A 26336-nucleotide genomic window follows, 5' to 3' on the forward strand; every position below is an offset into this window, starting at 1 on the left:
TTGTATATCATTTATATATATAAAATTGATACATTCGTGAATCAACATTCTTGAAGAATGGATTCTAGAAGCCATAATAGACATAAAAGTTGATATACAAAATATCGATTAAAGTTTATTTATTAAATTATAAATAATTTAAATTTGTATAAGACAAAGATAGAACGAGAGACAATTTTATCTCTATCATATAACGCAACGTCGTTCTATCTTCGCCTCGCTTCATCTAACGCAAACTTAAAATAGGCTTAATAAATAAACCTCAATCGACATTTTTATATATCAACTTTTGTATTTATTTCTTCTTAGAATCAATTCTTCAAAAATATTCTATAAATATATTTTTGTGATACGTAATCCTGATGATACAAGTATCTGTTTTATATCAATAATATCTTTGCAACATTTGTTTGTTTTATTTTAAATTTATATTATTTTATAAATATAATTTTTGCAAATATAATATTATATATTTAGAAAAATTATGCTATTAAGAATAGTTTTAACTTTCTAATAAAAGAATATGAAAAGAAATACTCTTAGGAATAGCTATAAAAACTAATTTAATATACAGAAAAGAAAAAAAAAACTATGCAGAAATAAATAATTTTGAAATATGAAAATTATCTATTCTTTTTTTTATCTTTCAATTAACATGATTTTAAGACATTATTATCAAATCTTCTTATAGCAAAAATGCATATATATATTAATATATTAATAAAAATAATGTTTTCTTTGAGAATGACTTGATTTCTACATATTTATTGAAATAAAGACACAAAAAAAAAACGTCGTACTCATATCTATTATTTAATAAGCATATTTATTTATCGTTAAATTTATTTATTAATTAAAAAGAACATTATACTCACATCTATTATTTAATAGGCACATTTGTTTATCATTAAACTTATAATATAGATAAAATAAATATTTAATTTTTATAATAAATAATAATAATAAATAATAATAATAATAATAAATAATTAATAATTAAAATTCAAATTTATTAAAAATAAATTAATTATAATTTTTCATATCTGAAACATTAAATTAAAAAATAAATTTAAATAAATCGATTTTAATAAATTGATTCAATAAATTAATATTTTGTAAGTTTTATGTAATATATGAAGTTTTTTCATATGTACAAGTTTTTTTCCATACGAGACAAACTGGAATACGTAATATACATGTGTACATATAGATGCAATCTGTAACCTCGAATAAAGGAAAAATATCGAACTATAACGTTGATCTATAGATTTGTAAAATTTAGCATCATCGATATAATTATTTATCTTAAAATTGTTCCTGTTATTTAACAATAATCGTGAAAAAAAGAACGTATCTCAATAACTAAACGAAATCATTGAAAATAAACCATGATAATAAAACCATATTAATTTATTCGATAAATAATAAATATTTAGAGTTTCCTTTGTTTCAGATATCAGAGAAATGTCAAGTATTAAGATTACAGAAAAATGTTATTCTTATTTAGAAAAATACAGCAAATCAATAGTACCATTGGGAGAAGAGGAGAAAATCTGAAATTCATAACAACTTATTTATTAGAAAATTCTTACAACATAAGATATAGAATAAAAAAATTCTCGCATGATTGTATTCGTAAATATCTGTATACGTAAGTAATATATGTATATATATATATATATATATGCTTAATGCTCAAATCGGTACTTCATAAAATAAAGAAAAAAGATTAAATAATTAGATAAATATTTTTTATATTGATATGAATTATATAAATAATATAACATACTAATTAAATAATATAAAACAATTATATAATTGTTGTATTATACTTTATACATATATATTTAATGTGTAAATTGCATTTCTTGTCATTTTTCTAATTTTTTATATTTATTATTAATGTATTTTTTATTTAGATGAAATAATTTTAAACGTAATAACAAAATATATACAATTTATATATATCATGATACAAGATTTTTAAACTTATAATATATATATATATAAGACAAGTCTTTCAAAAGTTCCAGTGTTTAAATAACTTCATTACGGTGTTGCTAGTAACTATGTCAACGCAGTTTCCTCATTATATAGCTGTAATAGTTCTTCTATTATTCAAGTAAGAATATATTTATCTTAAATTTTATAGATAAAAATAAAAAGCAAATCATGAAAGTCAGATTAATTGTAAATTATTTACATGATATTGAGTTTCATTCTTTTATAATTATCTAGATTTAATTCAAACCAATTTCAATTCGCAGAATTCGTTTAAATTAATTAAAACAATAAAATCTTGGAATGTAAGATTGTTATTACAAATCTCTTTTGTTGTTGAATTTTTTCGGTTGTATTATGTATACTTTATTATCCTATCTAAGTTTAATCTTCAATCGTAACACAATTATAACACATACGCATGAAATATCGCGCATATGTATGTAAGTCAAGTATTAGTTTCAATTCAGTTAAACGAATTTCATATTCATTTTGTATTGTATATAAGTTCATTTAATTTTGTACTGTATAGATCGATTATGGATTCAGATGGTAAAGAGTTAATAACTGTTGTACAATGGGGATGTATCGGTAATCGAAGCATAGAAAAATATACTTTAAAAAACAAAGTAGGTCAAGAAGTAGATATTATAACGTATGGTGCGACGATAACATCTATTAGAATACCAGATAAATATGGAAATATAGCAGACATCGTCTTGGGCTTTGATAGTATAGAAGGTATAAGTTTTTCCAAGTATCTTTATATTACTTAATTCATTTTTCATTGTATTAATATAACAATGATAAAATATATAATATACGTATAATATACGCAATAATTAAAATATGTTTTATATGTATGAAATTTTTTTAATTTAGTATTTCATTTCTTATTATTTTTTCTTTTACGTTTTTTTTGTTTTAAATAAAAAATATATTTAAATTTTATTAATATTATATTTAATATGATTTTTTTATAGAATATATGATGCCTTATAATCCATATTTCGGTGCAACAATAGGAAGAGTTGCGAATCGTATAAAAAAAGGAGAATTTACTCTAAAGGGGAAAAAATATCATTTAACTAAGAATGAGGGCCAAAATCATCTTCATGGTGGTACCAAGGGTTGGAATTCAAAAATATGGCATGCGGATGTTCAATATAATCAACTTGTATTATCTTTATTAAGTGAAGATGGTGATGAAGGTTATCCTGGTGATACCATAGCTTCAGTCATTTTTCAATTAACCAAAGATGGAGAATTATGTATCGAAATGAAAGTCTTCGTTACCAAAGCTACACCTATTAACTTAACTAATCATAGTTACTTCAATTTAGCTGGCCATGTAAATATTTAAAAATTCATTATTTTATTTATTACTTTATCATTCGAACATAGAATTTTATCATTAAATATTAATATTCACATGCAAGATTTATTTTTTTTACATCATAATTATCTCTTATAATTACCTCTGATTGAATAAATTGAATTTCAGACTGGTAACGCGTGTGAACTATATAAACATCAATTTACTATAAATGCGGACCACTGGACAGTCACCGATGCCGAAAGTATTCCCACTGGAGAAATTCGTTCTGTCAATGATTCTGTAATGGACTTGAGAAATTCAACCATACTTGGAGATGTCATTGACAAAGTACCAGGAGGTGGTTACGATTATAATTTTTGTTTAACGATGAACAATACTGAAAATGAAAAAAATCTAGTTGCTACTGTTTTACATCCGACTTCTGGCAGATATTTAAAGGTTTTTTCAAATCAACCTGGAATACAATTTTATACCGCTAATTTTCTTCCTGAATCTAATAGTACAGGTATTCGAGGAAAGAATGGAAGCGAATACTTTAAACATGCTGCGTTTTGTTTAGAAACGCAAAATTATCCGAATGCGATTAATCATGTAAGTACAGAAATATTATTTTATAATATATATATTTAAAAAAACATAAATATATTAAAAACGGCACATATTAAAATTTAAAATAGACCAGATTGTTGATTTAAGACAATTTAATTAAAATTTACAAATATTTTAAACTAATATTTTTGTATTATTTGTAGGAAAATTTTCCTAATAGTATACTTGAACCTGGAAAAATTTATCATCATACTGTTGTATACAAATTTGGAATAATTGTTTAAAAAAATATATCAATTTTTCATAATTTTCTTATTGATGAAATTAATTATTGTACTAATTTTTATTAAATCATATTAATAAAATATAATAATCATATATTAAAATTATATTTTTGGTTTTATATGATTGGAATTAAATTTTTTCTTTATATTATACATTTTTCTGATCATATACTTAGTTTATACTAATAATTATACAGATAATGATGGTGGAAGATTAATTTCCAATGGAGAATGCCTTTTTTCATCAGGCATAGAATTCATATTAGCTAATAATCTTTCTTCACGTTGTTCCATTATTGGTGCAGTTGGAGGTGTATAACGATCAGATAGAAGTCCTTCTATATAATATCCAACAGCAGCAATAGGAATACAAATAAGACTCAAAAATTTACGATTATTTAGATATCTAATCAAAGATAGCATCTTCTGAAATAAAAATATATTTAATATATATTTCACTATATTATTTTATTATTTATTATTTTATATTTATAATTTATCTTATTGATTACACTAATATTATAATAAAACTTCCATTTCAACATCTAGTATATTTTCAATTCCTTCATTCGTTAATATTTTTTCTTACCTTTTACGAAAAAAGAGGTTATATCACATATTGTCATTTGATGGTATTTGTATGCATCTATATATAATATAATATATATATATATTATATATATACGCGTTCAACTTATAATTTATGAAATGTTTAGTAATATTTAAACATTTTTTCATTGTAATTACATATTTGATATTCTACTATCAGCTTTTTTATTTAATTAATATATAATTAATATTGAATGATTTAATGTATTTAATGTAAATTTAATAAATTTAATATAATTGACTTGGACTAAATTAAATAGAATTTATCAATATTTTTTTCAGATTAATATTGATTAAATTAAATTATTTATTTATTAATATATTTATTAAAAGAAAAACATTTTTTATCAATAAATAATAATATGATAATTTTAATATCTAAATAACTAAAATAACTAGTTTATGAAAAATAACTAGTAATGAAATTAAAATAAAATATATAAATAGTTCTAAATATTTACTGCAAAATATATATCTAATATACATTAATAATAATAGTATTATCAGATATTATTAAATTATAATTTTCTAAAGTATTTTGAAACATTTCTAAATTTTAGAAAAAACAAAAATTGTCAGTACGTATTTTTTTAGGTTTATGTTCATTCATATTTCTTTTATATATATATGTATATATTATCAATTAAATAAAAAGCAATTAACAAATATATATAATTATACAATATTCAAAAATAAGATCAATATAGATATATACTTGTATTAGTATCGAAATATACATGAACATAATAATATATACAAACATACATGAACATAAAAATTATAGGTTATTTCAATGAGTTATAATTGTAACTTAATGATATAATTATTTAAATTTAAATTAATTATTTATTATTAAATAAAATAATAGAGCAATTAACAATATACAATATTTAAAAATTATTAATATAGATAGTATATATTTGTATTAATATCGAAATATATAAATACATACATGAACACCAAAATTATAGATTATTTCAATAACCTATAATTGTAATATAATAACATAATTATTCAAATTTAGTTTAATTATTTATTTTTCAATATATTATTTAAAATTAAAATAAAAATAATTTTTATTCATCAAATCGTAATTTTATTTTTTATTTGTAACGAAATTATAAATTTTTAGTGCCAATTAAACAAACATTTCATATATGTAATTATATCTATTAATTTCGAAAATATAACTATATATCGATAATTTTATTACATGTCATTTATTTCTCCTTATAATCCATTAAAACTTACAAAGTAAATCAAAGAATATGTTGACATCTATGGAAAATGTTTTTTTTTATATGGAAAAAATGAGTGTAACAGTTATGCGCGAGATTTATATTTTTTAAATGTGCTTTACAGTTTTTTGAATTTCAATCGAATTTGCTTTCGCTTAAATAATCCATCAATGATAAATTTTATGTACTTTTAAAAACAAAACACTGTTTCTTTATTGTTCTAAGAGTGCAAAGGTGAATTATGATAATATAAGTAACTTACGATATTTTTTCATTATAGATTGAAGATACATTCAAATATACTAGATTAGAGATACATCCAGCTGTATTATGCGTGTTTGTTTACATTCAAACATACACTTGATCTTTGATTACAGATTCATTACCGATTTACAAAGTATATTCATCGCTGGCTCATTCCTATTGTGAAGTTACGTACATTTTCACAAAAAATTTCGGATAAATTTGTTTTAAATTTCAAAACACGAGCGCACGGACAAATGTAATAACATACGTATCGCATTCGCGATTTATACGTATACAATTAATAAGCACTCGTATAGACTCGCATCACTCCATTTCTCATTTTATTCTACGATAGTTTCGTAGTTTTTACTCGCGCATACTGCACACCTGTTTTCATACCGCGAAACGACTTCCGCGACGTCAACTTAAAGCTATCTATCGTATCGTATCTTTAACGTTATTTCGATCATTGCACAAAATAAATCCTAAACTATTTTGTACAAGTATAATATTTATAATTCTATACGCAAATTTGGTTTCATTAATAGAATGCTAAAGGATTCTACTTGACTAGTTTTACGCATCACTATGTTTGTTTCGATTGCGGATTTATAACTGTTTGGAAAAATCGCGTTATTGGGAAGTGCAAGACAAATACGCGTGATTATATGTAATCTAACTACACATTCTCTTCTGAGTGAATTATTCATTCGTACATGTTTTTTCATCGCTTAAATCTTGATGATAAAATGAAAAATGTCCAATCGAAGGCTTCCTTATATTGACAAGTGGTAAATCGTGATCTCTTAACTGAATTTAACTATCTCTTGCGACAGCTTTAGTATAAGCAAATCGCTAATACGTTACATACCATAAAAAGATAATTCGGATGAGATATACATTTGCTCAAGAACTTTTATGTTAACAATTATCATTGTTATTTTTACGTTAACAATTGTTTTTTTACTAACTTTTATTAATTGTAATGGTGGCTTTTCAAAGAATACCGTTATTATGATATAATTAAAAAAAATTCATATAAAACTGCTATTTAAAATAAATATGGTATAATAGTTCATATCATTTTATATTTTTAATATTAATTCTAATTATTATATATTGTTTTTATAAGAAAAATACTAGAAAAATTTTTATTTAATTGTAAAATAACTCAATAAATAAATTGCTCAATGGTAAAATAATGTAAAAAAAATATTTTCAATAATTTGTCCATATATATGAATCTTCATTTTCACCATAATTAATATAACAGTCACAATCTTTGTTTATATTGAAAAAATAAAATTTCATAATATAGTTTTTTCTAAAGAGCAAAAAATAGTAAGATTGGAATATTTAGAAAATAAGGAACCTTCTGTGGAAGAAACTATGAAAAAATGAAAAAGGGAAGACGAGTAAGATAAGGAATAATAATAAGTAGAAGAAGAAAAAGAAGATAATGATAATGATAATGGTATTGATGATGATGATAATGATAATGGAATAATAATTAGAGAGCAATGAATGAGAAAAGAGAGAGATAGTCATTTCAAATAAAAGTATTTCTTTTTTTTTTCTTATGAAAAATCCGTTTCTATTTTCAATTCTGTCTTAATGATGATAATTATTCAATGAGTTTTATCATATCGTCACATACCTTTCTAGACTAGGAAGTACATTCTTTGAAGCACCACCAATTCATATAATATTTTTAACAGAGTCTTACAGCTGAATCAAATACACAATTGTGAATAGTTTGATCTAGAAGAATTTCTAACTCACTTGTCATGCAGATTCCATTATATTTCTTCGACTCATATTCATTTTGCTGTAATGTTTAGCACTTTACCAAAATTGCTTTATCTAAGAAAGCAATAGTTTCTCATATAAGATTTTTTATGCTTTCCCTACACAGAAAAGTTAACAAACTGTATGTGACATTTTGAATTAAATCATTGTAATTAATATTACTTTCTTGTCTTCTCTCACGCGTAAAGAAGGATTCCATACATCCAAATGAATAGATCGCAAATGTCTGTTAATTGTTGATACAAACAAATACTTGAATTCGTCTTTGATGTTGTATCTCACCATTCTTTACTGATTATTGTCCCATCTGATATAGGTCGAAACCTACGACATCTATAATAAAAATAAATTAACAATTAATAATTAAAATGATCGATTGAACTATTCTATACGTAAAGGAAAAAAGTTCATGTACCTAGCATTATTTTCTGCAACATGTGGTGGCAAAGATGTAGGTGGTGGTGGAGGTTGAGCATTTGGTGGACCACTATTATCAGAATCATTATCGCTACTTTCGTCAGTTCGTTTAGCCGTTTCTGCCAAAAGATGCGAAGGTACTCCTCTAGGAGAAAATTTAGATAACACTTCAGAATGAGATCTGATCCTGCGTTGCGGTCTTTGAAATCGCAAGTTTAGTTGACTGGCATCGGTCACATATTTTTCGCTTTGTCTTCGACGACGTAACGCAGGAGTACATCCAGTTAAATTTTCATCTTCTGTCGAATTAGCCGTTAAAGATGAAAAGATCGATGATTCATCAGGTAATGCCAAGCAGCGTCGCAATACCTCCACTGTCAAGCGTTTGCCTTTGACAGCTAAAATTTGGCAATATTAGTATCGCTAAGAAGCTATGCTCAATTTTAATCGTGATAAATTGGCGTCCAAAACGCGAAAAATACAATTTTCCATTTCCTTTCCCTCCCTTATCCTCTTTTGCTTAATAATGTGTGTGCTTTTAAAATCTTCATCACATACTTGCTGAGTAACGAATATGTGCGCACACACACATACACGCACACACGCACAGAAGCGCACGAGTACATTAAAATGTTGAAAAGTGAAAAGAATACTTAAACGAAAGATGTATAATTTTTGAATGATAATGATACTGTGGCATATTTAATTGGACTCTTTTATAAAAAAGAGAAGAGAAAAAAAACTAAATAATTTATAACAAGTTGAATGCAATTACTTTAAAACTACAATTTTTTAAACTGATGATTATAAATATGTTTTTTATGATTATTTTTCATTAATATCTCTACGAAAAATGACTTTTTCTTAAAATTTTGATATATCTTCACAAAATCGCATATATCATTGCATACGAAGTTCAAATTGAAAATCAAACAATATCTTTTTAGTTTTTTATCGTAATTTTTACCGTGATAAACGATTTAAATAATAAGCATCAGAGAATACATTTCACTCAAACAGTTCAAACTTATCACTTATCAATTTCAAAAAAGCTTAAACTCGTGAGATTCGTAAAATCAGATCCGTACAATGTTAAACATCACATTTGAATTCAAAAAGATAGAATTATAAAATTACAGTATAAGCTAAAAAAAAATCTTACTAACTAGCATCTTTTTCCCTGGTTATAGCCACAGGTGTAGATGATTTTTCTATTTCATTCCCCACACCACTCCGGATATTTTGTGTATTCGTTTCTGGAGTTGACTCCGATAACGAACATCTAGGACTTTTAACCGGAATTGGAATTTTACTGACAGTATTATGAGTCCTATTAGAAGCCTCCTTTTCTTTATCATCCTTATATTCACGAAGTGGTAATATATTCGGTATGGTTGTCGAGGCAGTGATAGTGCTGTTTTCCTTATGCATAACATCATCAATAGATGCTCGATTTTCAGCAGTATCGAATATCGATGATTCTTCTCTTTCTGGTTTTGGACTAGCTGGGCTATCTACTGTACCGTTTGTCATTTTTCCTATGAAATTGCATTGAAAATGAATGTACAATCAAAAAAATGATAATGATAATGATAATGATAATAATGATGATGATGATGATGATGATGATAATGATGATAATGATCAAGAAAATCAATAATAATATTCTAATATTATTTTTCAGAAATGTAATTTTTCAAAAAAATATACGTATTTACTTTGTAATGGTTCTCTATCTGCAGTTGTTTGTACAACAGTTGCACCACCTGTTGCATCCACTACTCTAATTTCCAGTCTTCCTGCTACTGCTTCTTCTTCTTCTTCTCCTCCAGGTGTACTAGGTATTGTGTTGGGTGGAGAAAAAGCAACTGCTGGAACGCTTGCCCTTCGTAACGGAGGACTTTGTCTTGGTTCATCATAACGTGTTGCTATATTTCTCATGACATCGACTTCATATAATAGATCATCGAATGCAGCTTGTTGAACCTAATATTAGAAAACGATATATATTCATACATAACATATTTTTCAATACGATAAAGAATACGAATATTCATAAATTTTATATTAAACTAATATAATTTAAATATAATAATAAATTGATTACATACCAATGGAGCTTCGAGATAAGCTCGAACATGCGGTGCCAATGCAGGAACGCTCCAAGCGCGAGGAAGTGCACCTTGGAGATCTGGATATTTTTCAATACCAGCAATGTTTAAACATCTGTGAGGAACTGTAGGCTTTGTAGAATCTTCACTTATTCGAGAGAGAGCAGTTGGTATTATCGAATGTTGAGGCGCGATCGACATAGTTGATTGAATTACTGTCGTTTTCGCATCAATAGATGCAGGCACTGAAGTTGCGATAGTTACAGCATCACTACCAACTGTTGACTGTATGTAGAAATTTTATAAAATCAAATTGACGTTCGCATCTTATTTCAATATTTGTTTTTCAAATCAAACTAATGACAAATGTTTGTACAATAGACAATACGAAATAGAATACGCAATAATTTTTTGATCAATATTTTTTTTAATCTATTTCAATATAATATAAAACATGCGTTTCTAACGTTATGTGCTTTTTATTTAAACACAAATATCACGTTGTTTAGAAACGTGTGTGTATCTACTTATATCTTTCCGTTAATGCAAAGAATAAAATATTTGACAAAATTAGAAAATGATGAAAAGTTAATTTCTACTCGAAAACACAAAAAATAAATATATTGCAAAGTTAAAAAAACGAGTGTTAAGAAGAAAAAATACTAAATACAGAAAAAAACAAAAAACTTAATAATGATATATAAAGAGGTCTCAATTCGATTGTAGAACATAAGAAGCGCATCAATGGAAGACATCAATTATGGGCCAGATAGCTAAAATATCAATACACACACTTGTAATTGGATATATTTAAAAAAAATTATATACGTGCGTGAATGTGTTCGATATGTGTAATAATAATAAGCTATAAAGCTCATGAAAATTTCTTATTGGATAATAAAAAATTCATTTTACACATTTCTTAATTGTAGTCCAAGTATTAAATCATAATCAATAACAAAATATAATATTTAAAATTTTACCTGTGGAACCATAACTGGCATAGTAATTCCTTTATGTTCGGGACTTTGTAAATTTTCTCCTTTCCATTCATTATCAGTCTCTTCAGAATCATCGAATTGTGATTTCCATTGAGAAGCTAGTGTCAAACCACCACCACCTTTAGTTACTTGTTGTAATGCTGATACATTATCATCATCTATCTGTGCAAATTGAGTAATGGAATAGTCTCTTATTGCAGCACGATTAGTTCTTGTCTGTTGACGTCCTTCTGTTCTTCTTCGTGGTTCTCTTTTTAATGGTTCTCTCTGTTCCGTAACCTATGAGAATAAACACAAAGATACTATGAGAATAAACACTTAAATGAAAATTATTTCTTTATAATTGGAATGTAATAAATCTGAAGCATTACACGCACAGGACTCTGATTGCCAACATATTTTGGATTGGTAACATCATAGGAACAGTAAGAAGCATCAACTTCAGTTTGTACTCGAGGACTGGGAGGTTCGCCAGGTGCTGTTTCAACTGCAGGTGTGACTCGTAATCTAGCAAATGTTGCACCACTTGCAGATTTCCTTAATGGTGCTGCAGCATTGACTCCAACTTTATTGCGAGGAACTTCTGAAGCGGAACGAGCGGAAGCCATTAATGCATCTTCTTCATTGTCTACCACCCCTGTTTGTGGTTCTGCTGCCATTGAAACTGCACGCCTCTTTTTAGGTGAATCTATAAAAATAAAATAATAAAAAGATACAAATTAAAATAATATTATAATTAGTATTATAATATATTAATTAATATAATTAATTTATGATATAAAAATTTATTAAAAAGCTACGAAATTTCAATTTAATAATAAAAATTAAATATACTAAATATTTTATATAATTAAATAAATATAATTAAATATTTAATAATAACCTTGAGCTTGTTGTCCAGCTTGTTGATGAGTATTGTCCATCGTAGGTATCGTCGCATTACAATTTTTATCTCGACCATGATTGCTGATAGCTGATGTAAACGGCACCGAAGATCCTTCTACTCCTCGTTGTTTATTTCTTCTACATATACTTTCATAATCCATTTGTGCCTATATTTATAAAAAATATTTAAATATATCATTTATATTTAACTCTTACACTAGCTATTAACATATATGTAAATATTAAAATATTATTTAAATTTACATCTAATTCTTTTCTGTTATCAGGTTCAACATTTTCTTGATTATTTGTGTCGACATTTGGTGTAGTTGGTGGTTGATTAATCGTAGTTGCTGTGGTCAATACTGGAGGCATAGCGACCTGATGATTACTAGGTAGAGATCTAGTAGTTGGTAAACTTTCATTCGATATAAATGGTTTCTCCCAATCATAGGGATCAGTAGCTTTCACTCCTCTACGTTTCAAGCAACGTTCAAATAAACCTGCCAGCATTGCATAATCTGGTTTATCCGCATATCCCAAACTCTAAAAAGGATATTCCTTTCACTGTTCGCACACATGCATTTGATTAAGATACAATTTAAGAGCAGATATTATTATTTATTAAATTTTAAATATTGCATATTGATATTAAATAATAAAAATATCATATTAAAAATTTTTATAAATGTATACCTGAATATGTTCCAGAAATACACGAAGATCCGCTGGAAGATGTTTTAAAAGTAAACGATGATCGTACTTTTCTTTCATAAGACCAACCTAGATGAAGAAACGAAAGATAGAAGTCGAAAAAGGGAAAAGGGAATAAAAATCGTAGAAGAAAAAAAGAGAAAAGAGAAGAGAAGAGGAAGGAAATAGAAGAAACCCACATTAAAATTTAAACATAATCACTTATTTGTAATCAAAAAAATGTGTGATCAAATCAAGAATTTATAACATCTATAATATATATACCTGTTCTTTATCCTTTATTTTTCGCCATGGAAGTTGACCATTAACAAATTCAACTAGCATATAAAACAATGACCACAAATCGTCATGTCTGCCCATTTCTTTATTTTTGTGCGCATTCACAGATGCGTACCGGACGGTTCCTCTAAATCCTGCCGCACTACGAGGTGGTCTAACTTCACCAGTACCCGTCGTAAATTGACGAGCCAAACCAAAATCTAACATATAAACCAACTTCGAGGTATGTGGAAGTCGTCCCATTGAAAAGTTTGACTGCAAATATTAATTATTAATTATCAAGAAATAAGTTAATATATTATATAATATTATATTCATAAATTATTTATATTACCTTTTAAATAGTGTACATGAATTTTATTCATTTGATAGTATACAATCTGGTCATAATATAAATAAACGATAAAAATCAATTTTAAATAACATGTTGCCTAATCAATCAAATGAAGATATTTATATCAATGCAAAAGAAAATAAAATACAACATCAAAATCATTATATCAATATCTATAGATTGAGAATAGATTATTGAAAATTCAATAAAAATTGAATTATGAAAAATATTCTGAAATAAACAACTATTCTGAAAAAACAGAGAAATTAAAATATACTTACAGGTTTAATATCTCTATGAAGAAAGCCTACACGATGTATACTTTCAATTGCTTTAAGAATTTGAAGTCCTAAACGTAGAGTGGTAGACAATGAAAAAGCACCTCGAGGCTGAGCACGTCGTAATTCAGCCAAATTTTTTCCTTGTAATTGCATCACAACATAATTGAATCGATCATTACGACCACAACCTATAAACCTGCATACATGTTCTCGACCTATAACAAATAATTAAAAATATTTATTAACAAATATTATATATTATAAATAAATGTCATAAAATATAATATTAATATAATAATTAATATAATATATTAAATGATTATATATAATAATTGTATTTTTATATTATTAAATTTATTATATTTGCATTATCAAAAAGTAAAGTATATTATAAGATATAAGAGTATATTTTTATGTTAAATTATCTAATTTAATGATATAAAACAATAACAAACCCTGAAGTTTTTTCAATACTGCCACTTCCATTTTAAGAACTTGTTTTGATTGACGTGCTGATTCTACCTTCAATGCAACCTGTTCTCTAGTCATAAAATCTACCCCTTCATAAATTTCACCAAATCCACCACCTCCTATTCTCTTGACCTATATAAATGATAAAAAAAAATCATTATAAATTAAAATAAATAATAAAAATATTTTAAAAAAATATATTTAAAAAATAGAAAAATTTATTAATACTGTTGTAATTTTACTAATACAATGACTTACAACTTTCCAGCGATCTTTGACCACATGGCCAGGCTGCAGCAGATCTTCACTCATCATAGTTATATTATTATTCTGATCCGTACTTTCGTCGCCTACATTCCTCGGCTGCAAAGTGGTAGAATGATCAGGATGCCTAAAAAGCGTAAGCGAATCCTATTACGAGATTCGTTAAAATTTAAAAAGAATATTCGCATGCTGATAATCTTCAGGTTTCTATTAGCCTTTGTCTGATATGCGACAAGCGACGATGCAAGCAAGCAAAAATAGATATAAAGATGGAAGGATAATCGAAATTTATCGGCGCAATGCGAGTAGCTGAATGTGAAATGATTCGACGCAGCAAACTTTACAGCTGTCAGTGTGAGACAAACGACACACCCTGCGGCTGTGACAGGTTAGGTTTTTAACCTAAAACATATTATAGTAGAAAATTGGTCGATATTGAGCGCCCTGTGTTATGCAGCCATGATTACGTGCGAGTAAAGGGTGCAGCGGGTATGAAGGGGGCGATTGTCTATTCTACCAATCATTTAACCACGTTCGACCCGTCACTTAGTGTCATTCAGTTCTTTCTTTTTCAGCCTAATCGTTTATAGATTTATATTATTTCATACTCGCAATAACTATTAAGAAGAAAATTATACAAGTTGCTAATATGTCCTAATTTAGATTAACTTTTATTATGAATAGAATTGAACAAGATCGAATCTAATAACTATAAGTTAAAAAGGAAAATACAGCTATAAAAAAAAATATAGCTTTGCTTTTTTGATTTTAAAAATTCATTGCAGAACTTTTTATTATATGTATAGTCTTTCCTATCTTCTTCGCGCACGCACCAACCAATCCAAATATGATTAATATTTCATTTCCACTAACAATGTCGCCTGGTAATCGTTGATGACGTTTTTACACAATCCAAACTCTTCTTAGGCAGTGCGTTATTTCACGATCCCGCACTTCCCGTTTGCATCTCTTTTCTTTTCCCCTTTTTCCTCAATTCTTTCTACCACTATTTCTTCCCCTTCCCGCTAGTTTCTATCTTCACCTCACCCTTTCGTATCCCTTTCTCTCCTTCTCTTCGTTCACCCTCCCTCACTCTCACCCTACCACACCCCACCCTACCCCACCCCTCCGACCCTATCAGCTTCTTTCACTCAAAGGCGGTCAATCGATCGCTCGTAATTTTACTTTTTTTGTATTAATATTACACTATTCGTTCTATTCTTATAATCACTTTTTTCACCACGAATAAGACATATCGAATATGTTCATGAAAGCTGTACTAGATCTCGTCAAACACCGATGAAACGGCCATTTTTCGATTTCGTACCACGGCATTCGTAATGCTTATAAACGCCGCAAGATAGCGACTTGAATGCTCGATCGATGTTCATAGTCCTATCTTTTCCCTCTATGATTTCAAACGTTTCGCGATTCAATCATTCAGAATTCGGAATTAAATGTCATATTCAGCGTATTCATCGTATATCCAGGATTTTATTCTTTTCTTCGTTTATTCTGAAAAAATTAACTAAATATTTTTTATATTCATTAATGTATTATAAAATAGCATTCAGCAAAAAATTATTACTATTGATATTGTCACATGTTTATCGAGTTTTACACGTGAAGCTTTACACATATATGATATGTGTAATGTATACACAAACACACACATATATATATACAGAAAAGAAATCCGAATTAAACAATCCTAATTTTGTCTAAATGAAACCACAACTTTTTTGCAATAATAGATAAAATTCGATAAAAACAATACATAAGTTTGTGTATTCTATAAATCGCATTTTATTTGTTCTAAGTTAAGCAAAAAAAATATAATAATTAAAAGATATTTATTTTAAATCAATAAATTATGAAAGTATAAAAAATATTCTATGAAAAATTATTTTTTTTATGAAGAAGAAATTAAAAAATTTAAATATTTATTAAATTTAATCTTGTATGAACATAAACGGCGGCCGCATTCTTATCTAGCCTAACCTATACAACAGTTCAAAAACAAAGTTATACCGGGTGCATAGATCTATGTCGTATGAATTGGTATCTGTTAGGCTAGATAAGAATGCGGCCGCCGCACTGCAAGGTGGCCGCCTGCATCTATGTTATATTAAATGTTATATTAAAATGAAATATATATTTTGTCTATTATTACTCTAACATAGAAATATATATTTTATCTAATTATAATTCGAAACCTTATAAATATGATATTATATTTTGGATATTATCAAAAATCAATACATTTCGGACTTTAGTGGAATTAAATGTAAAAGTGGATTAAATGTACAATATATATATATATTATATCATAGTTGATTGTGGTTATTTATTATCTCTAATTTTTTAATAATTCTAATTAATAATTTCAATAATTTTTTAATTTTTTAGAAATTTGATTATCAAAGTTTGTTTTTAGTTCTTTAAAATTATACGCAATATGCATAAAATAGAAAATAATTTGAAAAATATTCGTATTCATGTTCATTTATTTTGTCAAGAATATCAATAAAAAATTTAAAGTTTTATACATTTTGCATTTTTAATAAATAAAAATTATATTAAATAATTAATTATTAAATAATAATTAAATAATTAAGTTTTATATTTCATTATATTTGACATATTTATTTTTAATTTCTTTTATTCTTAATAAAAAACAAATATTATTAATGTAAAAAATAGAATATTTAATAGATATTAAAAAAACATCGATAAAAAATATCTCTTTAAAATGTAAAGCATATATACTTTTCTTTTTTATTTAAATAAATCAATGATTTCAAAAAAATCTTTAATCTTTGTATAATATAATATAAAATCAATATATGTTCGTATATTAAAAACATATCAGTCTATGTTGTAGTATTCCTCATATTTATAGTACTATTTTATTATTCTTTCGTAATAATAACATATATTTGAATACATAAATTTTTGGAATGGTTATAATGAAATTATTATATACAAGAAACAGATGTTAAGTAAGAAGATAAATATGTAGAATTGTGAATACTTTGTATATATAATTTTAAGCGATACAACATAAAAAATGAAATAATATAATATGAGAGCTACAAATCAATGTAATTTTCTGATAAATGATTACACATATATTTATATAAATTGGCATTTATAATTATTATATAAATATTCATTCTGATGTTGATATTGATTTTACGTATAAAGATATTAAAGTATTTTTTAACATTAGGGTAACATTAAGATAAATATTTCTTATCTTAACATCTTACATCGTATATGTATTTGTATACAAGATGATTCTTGCCAGTAGACTCAAAAGCAATATTTTCGGCGACAATCCCATTTCTGTATATAAAGATCTGTCATCAATTGGATGACAAGACTACGAAAGGCATACGAAAACAATTGTATTTGTATATGTGAACATAGGATTATCAGCATAGTATAGTATTTAATTAGCTCTGCTTTTGAATCCATTGGCAAAAGAATTATGCTGCATATTGATTCTAATAATTAAAAGATTTATGTAAATACATATAAGTATTTATTATTGTTTTAATAATATTTTTTCTTAAAGAGACAAATTTAAAAATTGTTTCCCTCTTTCCAAAAATAAACATATGTAGTGAACATACTCTATGTTTAACTTCAAATAAATCAATTCTATTTTGTATGTATATTTAAATATTATTAAAAAAATGAAGAAAAAATATTTTTCTAAAGATTAAACATAAGTTAAACATGATATAAATTAAATAATGATTGATTGATGTAAATAATCCTATACATATAATTTAGAATTGGTCCAGATACCATACCTAACAGCGACATGGCCGAATCGCGTGCGTGTGAATTTATTGTTAGTCACGCAGAAGCCGTGCATTTCTCACATGTTCGCGATTGAATGTCATGCTCAAGGTAAGAATTGTTCTTTTATTCGGAGCGATTCTAATTTTCTTTTTAAAAACTCAACATTTTATGACAGTAATTATGAAAAGTAACATTTTTTTACAAATTAATAAAATAAATTATATATAATATATATTGTATATTATACATACATATGTATAAATATATATATGTATGTATATATGTATTTATATATATAATGTCCTACACAAATATAGATCATCGATTATAAATATGTATTTCAACATATACAATAAACGTATACGATTTCAAGTTATAACTGTAAACGAAGAATATAATTATTTTTATTTTGGAATCATATCACTTATGAATAAAAGAATAAACTTTTTTCTGACCGATAAAATAACGTTTTCAAACTGAACGAAATACGCGAGTGTTTGTCCAACGAACATTTAGTTAATTTTTTGTTTCATATGTTTGACAAAAATCGAATAATCAAATTTCGAAATGCTTAAATTACTAACTCCATTCGCCAGGGGGCATAATTTAAGTTTAAACATCTATTTTTAAACGACCCCACTCTGTGTGTATATGAAACGTAAAGTAGCATCTTTCTCCTCGCCAAGGTACTTTTCTAAGTAGCTTTGCTGCTTATAAAATTTTTGTCAATGTCAATGTTAAGTATTTTTATTGTAATCATTCCTCTCTGTTTCTTTTTTTCACAAACAAAAATTTGAAATTTATATTATTGTTTCATTATGGATACATAAATGCATACAGATATATGCATGTATAATTATGCATATATAATTTACTTTTTAGACGTTTTATTAAAAAAAAAAAGAAATATACACGTATGTTTATATATAACGTACATACATTGTATACATATAATAAGAAGTAAAAACAAGTGGCAGGTTAGAGAACGCAAAAACGATGTAGACACATCAGAACAAGTATCATTCTTGGAAAAAGACAAAAAGGAAAAAAGATCGAATGGGGAATTGAATCATTGGGGAAATCGTATATTATATCTCAAAAGAGATAATCACATACCACTTCATAGTTTTGAGTAAAGAGAAAACACGTCGCAAAAAATCGTGCCGAGTGGAAAGATGATTACACAAACACGACGACGTCAGGTAGAACGATTACGATGACAAAGCGATGTTTGCGAGCGGTGGCAACAATAACAGTAGCAAGAGCAGTGGTGGTAGATCGATGCGTCGATCGATGCACTAGAAACGAACGATCGATTGATTCGATGTAATTGATACAAACGATACGAAAAATTTCTGATTAATGATTTCACGATTTTACTCCTTGTCTAGAGCACAATCAGAATAAAAATTCGCCACTGCGATCTAGATAAGCACCGTCAGTTCATTTACGAACCGGTGGCCTAAGTTCTGTGACGAGCGAGCTAGAGCCAGAAAGCGATAGTCGTCGCGTTCTACTGGCATTGGACACACACTGACATGACCAGTATGATGTTCCTTTACTTCCATCGCCTCCTTCTCTCCTCGATTTTCCCTACCTTCCATCCCGTTCACCTCGGTCCCCGTATCCCAGTATACCCTAATCATATTCTTTGTGACTTGACTAGCCACGCGCTTTGAACCGACCGATTACGGGTGACTCTTATATATAATATATATACACTCATATATATATATATATATATATATATATATATATATTACTACCGAATCTTTTGTTTTTTATCGCATACATAGTCTAGCATTTAATCTATCATTCATCTTTGATACTCAACTTCATATTCGCAATCATTCTTATTTTTTATATTATAAATGATTGGTTTTTGATAATTTTGGTATTCGATTTTTTATAAATTATATAACTTCGGTATTTGGTAATCGATCATTAGTAATAATGACAATGAATATAATGAATATAATGAATATAATAAATATAATAATGCAACAAATATTACTTTCATGAATATTTTATTTAAATTTCGATAAATTAGAAATTTGGAAATTACACGGATTATATTATTATAAACAAAGATTATAATAAACAAACATTATAATAATAATAAAAATATATTATTATAAACAAAGATTGGCAATATAATTATAATAAAATAAATATAATATTTTCGAAATTAATGTATAATTTAAATATATAATATGATAATAGTATCTATTACTTTCTTCTATCTTTTGATGAATGAAGAATTATAGTCGATATTTTCTTTTTTAAAAAAATACATATGACTATTTCACATATTTCGTCTTCATATTTAGAAACGTTGTGTTATTTCGGTACAGCATTGGTTAAAGCATGCTCGCACAGAATTCGCATGATTCTTATATTCAACGAATGTCACCATTTTTCTAGATAATTAATCCGAAATTCATTATTTTTTGTTTGGAGGAAGTTTTATTGATTTCATTGAAATATAATTCATTATTGAATTGAATAACGAGTGACATATATATGCGTATTAATAAAAAATTAATTTTTATTTCTTCTTTGTTTAATTATGCTACAATTTCTTTGAAATCAGATAAATAAACTGGCAACAACTACGTTATGCCAAAATCAAGAATAGCAACGGTCATCAATCGCATACAGAATATCAAAATATCAGACGTTGATTAAATTCTGCTTATGGAATATAAAATATATGTTTATCAGTATATCTATCCAATATATATAAAGATATATGCTATATAAATATTTATATAAGAATAATAAAATATATATATATAAATTTTTATCAATATATAATCCAATTATTGAATCAATCGATGATTTTTTGTTATTTGTATTTTTAATTTTTTAAATACTTTAAATATTAATGTGAATTTTATTTCCTCGTTTTATACTTTATATATTATTTTTTATAATTAATAATTTATATTATATGTTTCAACATTATATAAATACATATACAAAAGTATTTAAATATATAAAATAACTATTTTATAGAGAAATCATCTAATCTGAAAGTTTTATTTTAAAATAATCGTTTATGTATATAATATATTATATAGAAGAATTTTTTGCCAACAGAAAATCTGTTTGAAGAAATAAAATCAATTCCTAAAGATTTCAATATTTTTTCAATTTTTGATACAATTTCATTTTTTGAAATAAGCACTATGAATATTTTTTTAAATTTTATTCTGTTTTACAAAATTATATTTAAAAAAACATAAAAAAAATAAAAAAACGTACTGAAATGTTAAATATTAATTTTATCTTTTTAAAATAAATATTTGGCCAAAAAAAATTGCTTCATATATAAACTACTGTTTTACATATTTATAAAATTTTATTAAAAATAAAAAAATTTATTTGAAAAAAAATTGTTTAAAAAATAAAAATTTTTTTATTTTTAATTTTTAATAAAAGAGATTTTAATAAAAGAAATATCGACAAAAAATTGCTCAATATATAACCTATTATGCTCCACGTGCATACAAACTTTCATAAATAACAATCTTTGGATTAAATTGAAAATGATTTTCTCTGTTAATTTAATGTTTAATAGCCAATTTTCATATAGCCAATATATTTAAACAAATTTTTAACAAATTTAATAAATAAATAAAGTGTATTGAATACATCACTATCTTCATTTTGTACATATTTATATATTATATACAAAATAAGAATTCGTAAACTGGAGATTCTTAAGTAATTTTAATATTTTCTTTTTCAAAAACTTTCATTACAGTTTTAACGAATTATTAACCAAAAAACAATAGCTAATCATAGGCGCATAGTCTAGTCGAACCGCGATGATAATTTTAATTGTGTCGCCAACCGAACACGAACAAGTCTAAACAATAAAATATCGAAGAAAATTTATTGAATGTAACAAATATTTTTTTATTGATAAAAAATTTATCGAATTATATCATGAACAATAAATAAACTATATAATATTTAACATATTTTCTTCGATATATGTTATTTGGATTTGTTTATTTTCGATCGATAGCACTTAAGTAAACATTATCGCGGCTCAAAAAAATTACATGTTTCGTAATTGGCCAATGTTTTTTATTAATAATTTGTTAACAAAAACGAAATTTTGTAATGAAAACAATGTTGCTCAAAATTATTAAAAATCTTCAATTAACAGATGTTTTCGCATTTTTGTAACATCCTATACTATTGCTTTAAAAATTCATTGAATTTTATTCTAATTATATTTTATGACAAATAAAAATAATAAAAAAATATTGTCATCGAATTTTAAGAGTTAAAATTTTAAGATAACTTCTTTCTTATGATAATTAATTGATAGCGATAAAAGGATTATTTGTAACTCATACTACATATTCTTAAAAATATTTTTTTATTAAAATTTATAAAAATTTTATAAAAATGCTAACAAAAATTAATTAAAACAATACTTAAAAAAAAATTTTTTTAAATAATCAATTATTCTCTATTAATTCTGAATCAATTTGAAAATTCATAAAATAATTATAAAAAATTTTTAAATATTTTATAAAAAATTTTATAAAAATTATAAAATATTTTAAGTTACAATAAATTTATATCTAATTATCCAAATCTGAATTTTTATATAATTTAATTTTTCATGTGTTTCGTTTTTTATATTTTTTTTATTCAAATGAATATTTTTATATTTATATTTATTTTTTTAACTTTTTAATTAATTAATTTAATTTTGGTAACTTTTAAAATTTCAATAATATTAATTTCTAAAATTTTCTAAGTTTTCAGAATCATTATATATGAAATATATACATTATAAACAACAAATGAATAACAAATTAAATGCTAATAATTCAAACTTTTCTCATTATATGATGAAACTAGCATCATACAATCCATACAATCATTACGCATAAAATAAGTTCATAACCATTGCAATGCGTATAGTTCAAAAGTTTTTAAGAGGTCGCTGTATACTTCGACCTTGCTTTGACTTTGTTGAAACGAAGTGTGTCGATAGAAAATATTCCAAAGTGATCAAAAGTTTTACTAATAGGAACGTTGAACAAACTACATTAACATTGAGGAACATTAATAATACATTTCTTGTCTTAAGTACTATTATACCAAATTTAACATATTCAACATCAAAAGGCATGGCACTCAATAAACTCAGCATTGATAAAGTTGATCTTACAGATAAACGAGTACTTATACGGTAAGTACTTTTCTTAATAATGCATTTCTAATAATTCAGTTAGAATATCACTATTATATGAAATATATATTCTCACGTTTCGTATGTTTTAATTTCAAATATAATATGATATATATTAATATATAATAATTGATATTCTGTAATCATAGGTTAAAAAGAAAATAACTTAATGTGTTTTATTTATTATTAATCAAACTGTAAATTTAGTAATAATTCAAGCATATAGTTAATCATTAAGTTTAATGCTATTATAGGGTAGATTTCAATGTACCTTTAAAAGATGGTAAAATCACCAATAATCAAAGAATTGTTGCTGCTTTGGATACAATTAAATATGCTCTTTCAAAAAAAGCTAAATCTGTTATTTTAATGTCACATTTGGGACGTCCAGATGGTAAAAAAGATATGAAGTATACTATAAAACCTGTAGCTGATGAATTAAAGTCTCTTCTTGGAAAGGAAATTTTATTCTTAAATGATTGTGTTGGGTCAGAGGTTGAAAATGCATGTGCTAATCCAGAACCAGGAACCATTATCTTACTTGAAAATTTAAGGTTTCATGTAGAAGAAGAAGGTAAAGGAGTAGGAGAAGATGGAAAAAAAGTAAGTAAATTATATATGATAATATCATTATCAATATAGTAAATTTGATAAAGTAATTTATTTCATTTTATTAGATAAAAGCAGATAAAACAAAAGTAGAGGAATTTAGGAAATCATTGAGAAAATTAGGAGATATTTATGTTAATGATGCCTTTGGTACAGCTCATCGTGCTCACAGTTCTATGCTTGGTGAAGGATATGAGACAAGAGCTAGTGGTTTTCTTTTAAAGAAAGAATTAGAATATTTTGCCAAAGCATTGGAGAATCCTGAGAGACCATTTTTAGCAATATTAGGAGGTGCTAAAGTTGCAGATAAAATACAGTTGATTGATAATTTACTAGATAAAGTTAATGAAATGATAATAGGTGGTGGAATGGCTTATACTTTTTTAAAAATATCGAAAAATATGAAGGCAAGTAATAATAAACATATAAAACTATTATTTCATTTAAGATAAGTAATTTAAATTATTTTTATTAAATTATTTAAATTATTTATTCTTAATCTAGATTGGTAATTCATTATTTGATGAGGAAGGAGCAAAAATTATTAATAATTTATTATCAAAAGCTGAGAAAAATAAAGTCCAAATACATTTGCCAGTTGATTTTGTTACGGCAGATAAATTTGCAGAAAATGCAACTGTTGGTGCAGCAGATATAGAAAGTGGTATACCTGATGGCTGGATGGGACTTGATGTTGGACCAAAATCAAGAGAATTGTTTAGTCGTAAGTTTTAATTTATCTTATATCAATTTATAGTATATCAACATTGTAAAAATATTTGTCAATTTTATTTCAATTTATAGAACCTATTAAAAGAGCAAAAACAATTGTATGGAATGGCCCAGCTGGTGTTTTTGAATTTGAAAATTTTAATAAAGGCACTAAAAGTCTAATGGATAATGTTGTTGAAGCGACATCAAAAGGTGCTATTTCTATAATTGGTGGTGGTGATACAGCTACTTGCGTTGCTAAATGGAAAACGGAAGATAAAGTAAGCCATGTTAGTACTGGCGGTGGTGCAAGTTTGGAATTACTCGAAGGAAAAGTTTTACCAGGAGTTGCTGCTTTATCTTCATTATAATTTTTAGTTTATTCAATATCATCTACATCTATAGATTTTGGTTAGATCTCAAAAATGTTAATTTCACTTAATTATTAAATTAGTAATAATATATAATAAAACAAAAATATTTATTGTTAAATGTTATATAAATTACCTTTGTAATCTATATTATATTGATGTAATTTATATTTAAAAAATATCTATATTCATCTCATATTTATATATGAGATACATCAATATTCATAAATAAAACAAAAATTTGAAATATATTTATTATATTATTTATAAAAAAAAAGACTATATTAGGAGCAGTATTTTAATAATATTTCATATGTTGTTATTTTCTCATGTAATTATTTTTTCTTTTTCTCTTTCTTGAACAATGTATATTTAATGTTTCATTTAAAATTATAATCGATATTATTAAAAAATTCGATTGCGGAAAAAAATAATAACACGAATAATTGTACAAAATACATATTGCACTTAAATCGAATTATAAGAAAGAACATTTAAATAAGGTAACAATAAAATATTTAAACAACATTTAAAATAGAAGTAAGATTTTACAATTACTATGAATAATTGTACATATAAATTAAAGCGCTACTAAATGACCAAATTTTACTTTTCCACCAGTGCAATAATAACTTAAATTATTTTTAGTATATAAAAATATCTAATTACGATAATATATGTATAGTTCGTTTAGAGATAATATAATTACAAATTGTAGTATTAATTGATAATATATATTAATATTTTTATATCACTAACATTCAATAGTTATTACATTT

The 26336-nt window shown here is 25.4% G+C and overlaps 4 protein-coding genes across 15 annotated transcripts; 2 read left to right on the forward strand and 2 right to left on the reverse strand.

Annotated features, from left to right (window-relative positions):
* Positions 1-37: 37 nt before the first annotated feature.
* LOC107993694 (galactose mutarotase) lies at positions 38-4278 on the forward strand. 3 transcript variants are annotated; one of them, XM_017050244.3, is made up of 6 exons: positions 38-88; positions 1454-1651; positions 2534-2742; positions 2985-3352; positions 3506-3931; positions 4093-4278. In XM_017050244.3, the coding sequence occupies exons 2-6, from the start codon at positions 1491-1493 to the stop codon at positions 4171-4173; spliced, it is 1245 nt and encodes a 414-aa protein (XP_016905733.2). In that variant the 5' UTR covers positions 38-88; positions 1454-1490; the 3' UTR covers positions 4174-4278. The 3 variants fall into 3 exon arrangements, with proteins under 3 accessions (XP_016905733.2, XP_061942237.1, XP_016905736.2); XM_017050247.3 differs by lacking the exons at positions 38-88; positions 1454-1651 and adding exons at positions 1990-2122; positions 2268-2444; XM_062086253.1 differs by lacking the exons at positions 38-88; positions 1454-1651 and adding an exon at positions 1987-2122.
* Positions 4024-6168, reverse strand: LOC107993695 (uncharacterized). Of its 3 annotated transcripts, none has more exons than XM_062086255.1 (2): positions 6034-6168; positions 4024-4599 (listed from the first exon to the last, which is right to left on the reverse strand). In XM_062086255.1, exons 1-2 carry the CDS (start codon positions 6058-6060, stop codon positions 4363-4365), a joined length of 264 nt encoding a protein of 87 aa, XP_061942239.1. In that variant the 5' UTR covers positions 6061-6168; the 3' UTR covers positions 4024-4362. The 3 variants fall into 3 exon arrangements, with proteins under 3 accessions (XP_061942239.1, XP_028520551.1, XP_016905737.1); XM_028664750.2 differs by lacking the exon at positions 6034-6168 and adding an exon at positions 4686-4964; XM_017050248.3 differs by lacking the exon at positions 6034-6168 and adding an exon at positions 4763-4955.
* On the reverse strand, positions 5984-20175 carry LOC107993687 (tau-tubulin kinase homolog Asator). 8 transcript variants are annotated; one of them, XM_017050227.3, is made up of 16 exons: positions 20026-20175; positions 19762-19943; positions 14827-14959; positions 14553-14700; positions 14098-14312; positions 13468-13737; positions 13186-13272; positions 12754-13035; positions 12488-12656; positions 11982-12292; positions 11587-11883; positions 10604-10888; positions 10211-10478; positions 9659-10030; positions 8491-8890; positions 5984-8408 (listed from the first exon to the last, which is right to left on the reverse strand). In XM_017050227.3, the coding sequence occupies exons 2-16, from the start codon at positions 19767-19769 to the stop codon at positions 8354-8356; spliced, it is 3300 nt and encodes a 1099-aa protein (XP_016905716.1). In that variant the 5' UTR covers positions 19770-19943; positions 20026-20175; the 3' UTR covers positions 5984-8353. The 8 variants fall into 8 exon arrangements, with proteins under 8 accessions (XP_016905716.1, XP_061942235.1, XP_061942234.1 ...); XM_062086251.1 differs by having other exon boundaries at positions 20082-20155; XM_062086250.1 differs by lacking the exon at positions 19762-19943 and having other exon boundaries at positions 20101-20175.
* LOC107993693 (phosphoglycerate kinase) lies at positions 18703-25808 on the forward strand. The gene is made up of 6 exons (XM_017050243.3): positions 18703-18753; positions 23430-23866; positions 24121-24469; positions 24544-24882; positions 24980-25199; positions 25280-25808. The coding sequence occupies exons 2-6, from the start codon at positions 23586-23588 to the stop codon at positions 25555-25557; spliced, it is 1467 nt and encodes a 488-aa protein (XP_016905732.2). The 5' UTR covers positions 18703-18753; positions 23430-23585; the 3' UTR covers positions 25558-25808.
* The last annotated feature ends 528 nt before the right edge of the window (positions 25809-26336 follow it).

This window comes from Apis cerana, linkage group LG16 (assembly GCF_029169275.1).
Source record: "Apis cerana isolate GH-2021 linkage group LG16, AcerK_1.0, whole genome shotgun sequence".
Classification (NCBI taxonomy): domain Eukaryota; kingdom Metazoa; phylum Arthropoda; class Insecta; order Hymenoptera; family Apidae; genus Apis; species Apis cerana.

What these genes read in the sequence shown, in the direction of transcription:
- LOC107993694 (XM_017050244.3), top strand. Translation starts at nt 1,491, where the DNA reads ATGTTATTCTTATTTAGAAAAATACAGCAAATCAATAGTACCATTGGG. An exon ending in ACTTCAATTTAGCTGGCCAT is followed by an intron (nt 3,353 to 3,505) that starts GTAAATATTTAA and finishes ATTGAATTTCAG; the next exon opens with ACTGGTAACGCGTGTGAACT. An exon ending in ATCCGAATGCGATTAATCAT is followed by an intron (nt 3,932 to 4,092) that starts GTAAGTACAGAA and finishes TATTATTTGTAG; the next exon opens with GAAAATTTTCCTAATAGTAT.
- LOC107993695 (XM_028664750.2), bottom strand. Translation starts at nt 4,718, where the DNA reads ATGTTGAAATGGAAGTTTTATTATAATATTAGT. An exon ending in AGTTTTATTATAATATTAGT is followed by an intron (nt 4,600 to 4,685) that starts GTAATCAATAAG and finishes TTTTTATTTCAG; the next exon opens with AAGATGCTATCTTTGATTAG.
- LOC107993687 (XM_062086250.1), bottom strand. Translation starts at nt 20,168, where the DNA reads ATGCCAGTAGAACGCGACGACTATCGCTTTCTGGCTCTAGCTCGCTCG. An exon ending in AGTATTGAAAAAACTTCAGG is followed by an intron (nt 14,313 to 14,552) that starts GTTTGTTATTGT and finishes TATTTGTTATAG; the next exon opens with GTCGAGAACATGTATGCAGG. An exon ending in AGATAGAGAACCATTACAAA is followed by an intron (nt 10,031 to 10,210) that starts GTAAATACGTAT and finishes GCAATTTCATAG; the next exon opens with GAAAAATGACAAACGGTACA.
- LOC107993693 (XM_017050243.3), top strand. Translation starts at nt 23,586, where the DNA reads ATGCGTATAGTTCAAAAGTTTTTAAGAGGTCGCTGTATACTTCGACCT. An exon ending in GATAAACGAGTACTTATACG is followed by an intron (nt 23,867 to 24,120) that starts GTAAGTACTTTT and finishes ATGCTATTATAG; the next exon opens with GGTAGATTTCAATGTACCTT. An exon ending in ATCAAGAGAATTGTTTAGTC is followed by an intron (nt 25,200 to 25,279) that starts GTAAGTTTTAAT and finishes TTCAATTTATAG; the next exon opens with AACCTATTAAAAGAGCAAAA.